Raw genomic sequence first — 10,393 nt, 5'->3', positions numbered from 1 at the left:
ATATATTTTTTTGGATTCCTCCTTTGGAAGATTACAATGGAGGCGCCCATCGCATTAAAAAAAATGTTCTCTTGTCTAACGAAACATGTTTTGGCATTATGATAATTTACGAAGATATTTTATTTTTCAAAACATTACTAAAACACAAAACCAAACACTCACTAACCATGCTTAAGAGCGCATTAACCGAAATTGATGCGTCGTAGGGGTTTCGTTCACTAATGGATGCGACCATTAGATTGATTGATTGTTGAATAGTTGAATAAACTTGATTTATCCGGCCCCTCGTCAACTGCTCTTCTACCGAGCATGACACCGTTGGCCATTACCTTATGGCCCTCAATGGTGAGAAAACGTAGGCCGAAAACTAATCAGGTGCCCGTAGCCGGGGTGTTAATGAATGTTTTGAGTATCTTTACGGAATGTTTTGGCTAGTAAATATTTAATATTGTCTCAACGACAAATTTTGTTGCGTGGAGGATATCAATAAAGTCAATGAACTTTGACACATACTACCTATAGAATATCTGCGTTTGGTTTCACAATATGGAGAGCTGTGTACTTTAAAACAGATAAGGGCTTGGGAAAATACATGAATACCACAAAACTTGAATCTTAGTTGCTAGATATAATCATATTACATTTAATTTTATGTAATGTCTTGAAAAAGTTGAATATTTGGTTGAAAACTTATTTCTGAATATGGTACCTGTGTCACACTTTCGTGTGGAAAATGTATATTGTTTTGTATATCTTTTCGTTCTGTCACCGAGTGATAATAGAATCAAAATAGAAAAGTAATTTCATGAACTGAATCCCGGAAAACAATCCCTTGGGCGAAAAAAGCCAAAAATGATGGGAACAAAAAAGGGGACCAAGTTGTTCGCAGGATAAAATGTTCATCTATCAGGACTACGGTTAGGATTTTGTTTTCTGAACTTTCATGGAACAGTACAATGTGGTAATTGTGTTGCAATCCGAGATTGATTTTCTGGTTCGTGCAGGTTATATACATTCATTTTATTGTTAGCTGAGCAATTGTTTACAATTGCATTTCCACCATCTGTTAGCTATTGTGCGCTGCTGGCGTTCGATTGATTGTAACACCCCAACGCAGAGTATACTACATGTAGTATGTACGATGCTACATACAGATGCCAGATGAACTCTGTACGTATGATGTCGCTTTGGTTGATCAATTTGCTTTTCATAAAAAAAGATAAATTCTAGAATTATGATTTGTATGTAAAGCAGGCTGTAGACGAATAAACAATGCTGTTTTGTTACGGCACAAATCAACCGAGCACTCGAGCTGGATGAAATGATGGTCCCAGAGATTCTGCACTGAAATACGATGCCTCGGCTGTCAGTCGATGAGTTCTCCTTTGTTGGATCATACTACAAGCGCAACATGCCCCGCTGTATGCCAAAAAGGCAAAAAAAGGAAATATTTGCTGCAGGCTGTTGATTTTGGTGACATTCTCTGTCGCATAAATTGGTTGTTGCTCGCTGTCTTACATTGTCAACCCATGCACTGTTTTCGTTGATGTAAAAATGATAATCAAACCTACACCTTCAACTTCTTTAAAGCGAACAACGGTTCTTGTTAATAAAAGACATGTTTTGAACATATATTTCATATAATATTTGAGCAAATTCAATTCGAGATGCGTGTCGCTTGTCAATACACTTTATTAGATACACCAAAACAGACATGAGTTAATGACGGACAAGACTATTTCGTTGCACTGGCATCTGCATGACTAACTCATTTGCTCGTATCAGTAAACCTTTGCGCGATCCGGCCTGTTCGTTATCACTCTACCATCCGTGATAGTCTGGAGCGTACTTCAGCAATGGAGCAGGAGCATGAGCCACCACTGGGGCCGAGTGAACATACGATACAACTGGGGCCGGAGCAGCATATTTAACAACTGGCGCTGCGGCAACAACCGGTGCATGTACTTGGTGGAAAGTAGCGTAGCTGGTTGCGGCTGGAGCCACGGCTTTTACAATCGGAGCCGGAGCCACGGCGTACTTCAGAACTGGTGCTGGAGCCGCATGAACAACCGAAACAGCGGGAGCAGCATATTTTACAATCGGGGCTGGAGCAGCGGCGTAAGCAGCATAGGACAATCCGTGGTCACCATAGTAGCCAGGTGCTGCACTGACAGCAGCAATCAATCCCAAAATTATCTGAAAAAAAAAGTAATACACCATTGAGGGGTCGCAGGATATTTTGGTATAAAACTGTTAGCGTACCAGTAACTTCATATCGCTTGTTTCACTTTAATTCCGATGCACGGCACCTAGACTAGTTAGATTCGAATTGTAAGAACGTTCAATACCGACTCGATCATTGAGCGTTTTCGTCGGGCGCTTTTATACTTCGGAACTGCTCAGCAGCGCTATTGCCTTCTGGTTCAAAAAGAGAATCGACTGCCCTTGTCCCTTTAGATGCACTTCCAATTGATCGCAATCAATGTAGGGGGAAATACTTCATGCCTTCAAAGAAATTCACGATCATTACCAGTGCTAGCCGAAGCACATGAGCCGCTTGCTCACATGGCAAAATGTCCTAATGCGGAATGTTACGCTTTTTTCCATCGGCCAAGCGATGCACCGCAACTTTGAAGTACATGTCCGCAGTAGTGCTGGTATAACGGAGTTTACCAGAGGGAGAAGAGATCTGGAAGGGCTGATCTTCGTTGACAGTTCCCCTGGCCAATCGTTTAATGTTACCACGTACGTGGCACGAAGCGAATAAATCATTTGCACCGGCAGAAGCATTGCCATAGAATCGCCGTGGCAGTGGTAACGCAAGAGGTGCGTCACTATGCTCTGGACAGCAGTTAGGCTCAAACAGCTACCACGACCTCCGACGGTTACTTGACGGTCGTGGAGATGTTGAAACCATTGGAAGGCCAACTAGAACAGAATGATGCTCAGTTGACTTGCACGATCGATGGAATTCCGATTCACTCGCATGCCTACGATTGATGAAATGCAGTAGAAATTAGTGTCCGCAACCAACCGTCCTATATTTTGCAAAAAAATTAGTTTGTTTGATACATGCCAACATCGGTTCTATTTTAGTGTATCTCCTCGGCGGATCTAATGTTGGCAAAAAAGTGATTTTTTAATTTCACTCATTCTACGTGTTCTTCATTTCTTCAATATACATTAATGCGACTATATTCTGTTTTGTTAACAATAATACCCTTCCCTTCTACACCTTTCAGAACCTGATTGAAACTGATTATGAAAATAAACTCACCCATTACGGTACTTTATCACCGTCTTTGAATTTTAAAAAGTAAATCAAAAAATGAATTTTGAATTATAAAGAGTAAAGAAAAGGTCTGTAATGCGTTTGGTAAAAACGTTTTCTCCTTATTGCCACCTGTTGCATATTTGATAAGATTTCCGAGCCAACCAATGATTGTCCCTTGGTGTAAAATTCATCCTATTAAAAGCACAGTGGGTTAGATCAATTTGCTCAATCAAATACTTATTTTCGTGATTAAAAACAAGTCTTTGTCAATTTAGTTAGCAAAACACTCATTTTAAGATTTTAAGCTCATTTTAAGATTTCCGAGCCAACCAATGATTGTCCCTTGGTGTAAAATTCATCCTATTAAAAGCACAGTGGGTTAGATCAATTTGCTCAATCAAATACTTATTTTCGTGATTAAAAACAAGTCTTTGTCAATTTAGTTAGCAAAACACTCATTTTAAGATTATAGATTATATTAGATGTTTCAATATCCAATGCAATGGTGATATTTTTTACCCTATTCCAGCATTTAACCACAAACTGGTCGCATAATGCAATATACACGAAATATATCTCCATTAATAAAGGAGTTGAAAGAAATTCTGGGAAGAATGTCAACAGCACCCACACCCGTTGCCGAATTGATTGATATGTTCAGGTTGATTGGCATTAACCAACTTTTCTCATCAAAATGGATTTATATGGATTGATGACGGTAACATGTTCATTCAATTTCATAAGTAATCATCGTCTTTAACCATTCCGGCGTTGCTTAGACAAAACTCATAAGTATACTTTCTTGTATTTTCTCGTATTTTCGTTCTACTACATATGAGCACGGTATTAATAGTTTGTGTTCAATGTGACTAACAAAGGCATAGGAGAAAAGGTGTAATGAGGGGAATTTAGTGCGATGGATAAATTTCTAAAAAAGGATGGAATAATCGTCATGATTCTTATTTGTAGAGCTGTATTGTTGGAAACCTCACAATTGATCGGCATTTAGGTGCTCCCACATTTACTAGCTAGAATTTCATTCAGAATTTTAGTATGCTCTTAAGCCCACCTAACCAACGATGTGAAATAATTTGTGCTCTCTCCAGTGGGCTCCAGACAAATAAATCTTGGAACATTCACATGTGCTACGCGGGCGGTGATCCACTCCCACTCTCAGATATGTTTGAAACCATTTTTGGTTGTTTAATTCTAGTTGACTAAGAAGATAGTCAAGAATAATTAATAATTTATCTAAGAACAAGCCATGGCAAGCCAAGTTTAGGAACTCAACCGAATCATTGAGACGGGTTAGTTTACTTTACAAACATGTTGGCACAGTTTTTTTTTAACATATATAAGGACGGACGAGCCGTATGTTTACATGTTGGCACAGTTAGCAATGCACTTATGAATATTCTATATTTTTATATTTAAAAAGAAAATGCAAATTCTTAAAACTTGCCTCAAGCTTTACTAACTATACAATAATAATCTTAAGCGTCAGAGCTACGCAAAATTATTTACATGCCTTTATAACAAATCTGGATTAAGCATTGTGATTATACATACTTCCTACTACCATAGCAGCAGAAGACTGTTACAGCTTTAGACAGTTGATTTGATGGTACATAATGTTAAAATAACGTGATTGTGATCGTAGACGAGCAGGCAACAAAAAGCGAAGTCAAGAGTAAGCTAATTAGGGTCTTGTGTTTTGGTCATCCTCAAAAGCAAGTAAACCACAATCCTTAATATGGTAACGTCACTTTAAGGATGTTGCGCTTCACCAACTGGGCAGTTAATTGATCCAACGACACAGTCCTTATTTCCGTTTGCTTAAATAGGTGGTGTTCGACCCCAGATTGCGGCAATTGCTGAGCGGAAATCAAGTTCAAAATTTACATTTCGGAGCTCATTAAAATTAATTGTATACTACGCATGTCGATTGAGTTTTTGATAGAGATTATCTTCTGTACACCAGCAGGTGCTAAGATAAAAGTTGTGTTATTGCAGATTAAGAATAACACATGAAACGGTAGTATTGACATGTAAGTGACTGTAAGTTTGTAAAAATATCGAATAAAAAACAGGATGTTACTTTTTATTATGTTCACTTTTGTTCAACCAACATAGGGGTAGGATGTTCAAAAACATGTTTTTCGCATTGAACGAATCAATCAAAACGGATAAAGCATTCAACAAAATAGCTTGCTCTGCTATGTAACGATCTGCCGTTTCAAAAATGTCATTCAAAATAAAATATATGTCATATGGGATATCCATCAAATACGGCAAAAAAATTAAATCGAAACATAAAAAGATGGGCCAATCGAACATAATAAAATTTGAAAAGATATTCCTCCAACAATCGTAAATCGAAAAGGCAATTTGAAAGAAAATGTATACTAATGGTGCTACACATAAAAAGGCTCAAGAGTTGACGGTGATCTGACAATTTTGATTTCGACAAGCTGATAGCGTGTTTACTAACAATGGTGCGAAACGATAAAATAAAAGCCGATCACGTCCGTCTACTTAGTGGTATCTAGCTTTATCGTGTTTGTTAGTTGTTTGTACATCTACATGGAAGTGCACTTGAACATTTCACATCAACGAAAGGAAGGGTTTTACAGATTTGTAAAATCGCATTATCTGGTTGATGTTGTTGTTATGGACTACTGACACATTAAGGGCCTGCCAAGGAGTTATGTAACATTTAGTTTAGAGGCTTAAATTTAGTCTACGAATAGGTAAAAATAATAGAACATCGTGATAATCTACTACATATGTAATTCAAACATTGGTGTATTTCTGATGTAGCAGCAAAGCAAAGCTAATTTCTTAACCTTTGATGTTCGGATACCGGTTGTGGAAGACCAATTAATGATATCAGATTGGTGTTGCTATACCAGTGAAAATCGCGTAGGTATTTGTTTTATTTTGAATGTATCTGTTTGAAAAATATTTTAACATTTTGTTTTTGCCCCATAAGTATAATTGATTTACGCATCTTTAAATAAATCCATTCGTCTAAGACCTTTCTAGCCATCCCAGGTGATGTTTCACTTAGGAAGGTGAGTGGTGAGGAGAGCGCTTTCTAGCATGTTTAACAGAACTCTTTCAATTTGATTCATTAAAATTTTCAATGAGACTCATTTGTTTCAATTTGCAATCACAAACATGAACAGAACACAGGACAAGCTTGAACGAAATATCCGCATGTTGAACGAAAGCGATCTCTCCAAAGTTATTTTTTTTTCTTTTTGTATCATCGCATCTTCTTTCTTGGATGTATGAAAACATTGGAAGCCGTAAATTTGTCATACGGCGCATTTTTTTTCTATTCGCAAAACATAGTAAAGGAAAGGTGTTGTGAAACTATTTGCCATGCCAGCATAGATGGTAAAGACATCCATGACATCTTGTTTTATCTTGAATAAATACAATTCTGTGTCTTATAGAAACTCGTCAAGCATAAAGTAGTCTAAAACCTCAAGAATCCTTATTTCAACGTGTGAAGGGACAAATGGTGTTAGTTAAAAGGGAAACACATAACATCCAAACAGGTGTTTTTCATAACACGGAATCACTTGATGTTTCTGATGCTGTCTTTATTTTTAGATCACTTTTAACTCCCCAGGTAAATCATAGTCTACGGCCCAAAGATTTGTTCCGTGACTCTTGATAAATAGAAACACCAGTAGATCAATCGTATGTTCTAGGATTCGATTGATGTATACTTCGGTAATCTTAGGGAATGTATCCTATATGCTCTTTCTTGATATTCTATTGGCCTCATCGCTTTGATAAGGAAGATAAATCGATGCCTTTGCCTTTGGTAGATCAACCGTAAATAATTTTCTTTACGGTATTTCATTCTGATTTAGAAAATCTATTTCAGAGCCGATTTTTTTTATATCATTTACGTAACTAGATGATAAACGTCATGAATATCACAGTTCGACATAAAGAAAATCTGTCACCATTCAGACCTAAGAGCTTTACAAGTTTTATATGAAAACATTTTCGGGCTAATATGAAAATCATTTCGTACATCTACTGGTCTATGAGAACATTTAAGAAGCAGATTCCGTAAAAAATTGTCTAAATTTATCGAAAATGCAGGTAACACATTATGGTATACCTAATCTGAATTAGGAAAGTCATAATAGGAAAAACATGTGGTCATGGGTCTCTATTAAAATACATAACAAAAATACACAAAATCACACAAAACCGTCAAATAAAATCTAAAACTACAACAGGATTACGGTGACAGAAAGTTTGCCTCATAGCGACTTGTTAGTGGTGACGGTGTGCTGCCTGCTCCAGCTGCTTATGTTCGCTGCAATCCCACTAAATAAGACCACACAGCCATTAGTGGTAAAGTACGTTTGCAAACAGTTTCACAACAATGGAATGAAATTGTTACTTCGTTGAATAGGAAAATAGCAGGGGGCTTAGGAGGGGAAGAGTAAGATTAATCCAATGAAAGTTAGACTGGTGTGAGCATACGACCGAGCGCACTCAACCTTCGTTGGCTGCATTGGCGTCGTGTTCATGGTGTATGGAATGATATCTGATATAAAAGTCAAGTGGCATGACCTCCATAAACCCTAACGAGAAGCTGCTACCGTGTTACTCCAATACGGAACGACCTCTATAATCGATATTTTAAAAGCCGAAATACAGAGCAAAAATAATCCTACTTTAGGAGGAGCTACTAAAAAGTGAAGGAATGACGGAAAGAGGAGATTCAGAAGAAACGATTCGGAAACCGATAAGCTGTTCAAACTTCATGTTTCCCATTCCACCGAATGAGTCGCGGAATTTGTCAGCGCGTTGATACTAGCCTTGTGTTCGGGGAAACAATTTTCGTTAAGAGGAAAATTAAATAAGTTCGTGCGTGTCTTCAAACCAGCCCTTTTTTATGATGAAGGTACGTTTAATCGGTTGCCATTTGTATACTGAACGAAAGCATGCGTCTGCTATTTACGAGAAGGAATTGCTGACAGATGTCGATCTGCATTATTGGCCAGTAAAGCCTTAAGCGCTATCAGACTTGTTTTTTCCCTGGGCTCGTGTTTTTAGAGGATAAGAATGAGCGGGATAGAGATAACACGAAAGAGCATACAGAGATATAGAGGAAAATGGCAAGCGATTTAATCGTATTACGGCGTCAGATTACACGTCTAAATCGAAGCTTCGAAACATTGATGACAACATCAAAAAGCCACCAGGGGATTGACGATAATCAAAATAATAAATTTGGCTCCTTCATATTCCTAATTACGTAATCCACCTCTGATTTGTGGATCTATTTCACTTCATTACTGAGACAATGAAGAGCATTTTAAACACAAATGGAAAATCGTGTCGCAGAAAGGATGCTTCGTTTAGTATGAATATGAATATGAATATGAATTGAAGCAAGCGAAACCAATCAAATCATTTTTCATTAAAAACTGAGATGCAAATCCTGTCTGGTGTACGAGTAAACGCTTAGCGGTGAATTTTATAATATTGTTTATAGTTGATTGAAAATGATAAAAGAAGTTTAAAAAAAGAATATAAAAAACTATCACGTTCTAGTGATCGATAAGTAAAATAATGACGATACCAGAATAAACAAAATAATTTCCGTCGTAGTCTCTTCATTATCTTTTCTTGACAGTGTCAATTATCCCTTTTCTGATTTCAAGATTTCCAGCCAACTATTTTGTTTACATTTCAAAATTAAATTTTCAATCTATGTGTTCTTTTGTTATGAAGCAAAATACTTTCTTTTATTAGGAAGTCCAATGATAATAAAACCATAATAGCCTCATTAGACACGTCGTTATATCATGTGCTTATGTTATAAGAATTGATCTGAGTAGATGGCGAAGATTGAAGAGTCAGGCTATAATACACATTGCACCATCGAAGTTGTAGGAACGGTTTGACGAACTATGGTCGATTCCAATAGGGTTTGTTACACAACTACACTAGAACTTTCAAGAGTTCGTCCAATGGTGAGAGTGTCTTCAGTTGTTCGGAGTATAAGCGTCTGTTCGGTGTGAGTTTTTTTGTTGTTCTTAAAGTAGGGTATAACACTTGCCATACTAGTGGGTTCTTCAACACACCTGTATGTCCTTATATATGACAAAAAGGTTAAGGAAAAAGGCAAAGATTCTTACCGAAAAGTCACATGTGCAGACCGTACCGTAAACCCACAATGACATCACCTCTTGAGGGTAAGTGTCAATTGGTGATGGAGCATTTGTGGCATCGGTCGTTCTCTAAGCTACAAAGAGCCAGGTAGGTTCTACTAATTCTAGCATTATAACAATATTATAAAAGTAAAAATATGTGTTGAATAACTATTTTTGTGCAATACTAAAAACTCTAAAATGCAGTTTTTAAAAGATTTTTTCCGCGATTGAATTTTAAAGTAAGTTAAGCCATCTTAAATGTTCGAGTATTGTCCAACTTAGATGCATGGTTGTTTTGAAACCACAGAAATTGATTTAATCCTGTTTGTAGAGTCCAACCGTGCTTCAAGCGCATTGCTATACAACTCATTGGATCTCGGTGTACTTTTGGTATCCTTGATTTTTCTTGAACTCTTCCAGAGAACCGAGCACAATGCGGAGTAAAATACATTTTTAATCAGCAAAAGATTTTTTTCATCTTCAACATCCTCGGTTTACGCGCTTTCAAGGGCAATGATTGCGTGGATACAAAATCCAAGCGGACCCAAAATTTAATCTTCTTTTCAAATTCCTCCGTTTCCCAGAGGAATGAAATGCACCCTGGTGCATTTGAACTCATTCAGTCAGGACACAGGTATTTCCACGAATACAAATACTAACTTTCATTCAATCTCCTCGCACGCTTCTATGAAAAATATAAACATAATAAATCAAATAAAATTATAATGACTCTTATATTTAATGTGTACATTGTTTTATTGGAAAGACGAAGTTTCGAATTTGCTCAGTTTCTGATGAATATAATCTACGACACTGTAAATTAAACATTAAATCATTATTTGTTCATTCATCCATGTTTAATAAATACCATTTGCGTAATACCATTTTCTCAGTCGTTTCCGCAAATATATAACATTTAATCATC

General features: G+C 37.0%; 1 protein-coding gene across 1 annotated transcript; it reads right to left on the bottom strand.

The window, feature by feature from the left end:
• Positions 1-1,659: 1,659 nt before the first annotated feature.
• Positions 1,660-2,351, bottom strand: LOC126572312 (cuticle protein 16.5-like). Its single transcript, XM_050231532.1, has 2 exons — positions 2,263-2,351; positions 1,660-2,196 (listed from the first exon to the last, which is right to left on the bottom strand). The coding sequence occupies exons 1-2, from the start codon at positions 2,272-2,274 to the stop codon at positions 1,822-1,824; spliced, it is 387 nt and encodes a 128-aa protein (XP_050087489.1). The 5' UTR covers positions 2,275-2,351; the 3' UTR covers positions 1,660-1,821.
• Positions 2,352-10,393: the final 8,042 nt, after the last annotated feature.

Source organism: Anopheles aquasalis, chromosome 2 (assembly GCF_943734665.1).
Source record: "Anopheles aquasalis chromosome 2, idAnoAquaMG_Q_19, whole genome shotgun sequence".
Taxonomy (NCBI): Eukaryota; Metazoa; Arthropoda; class Insecta; order Diptera; family Culicidae; genus Anopheles; species Anopheles aquasalis.
Note: the sequence above shows the minus strand (reverse complement) of the source record. Positions and strands in the feature narration are given on the sequence as shown.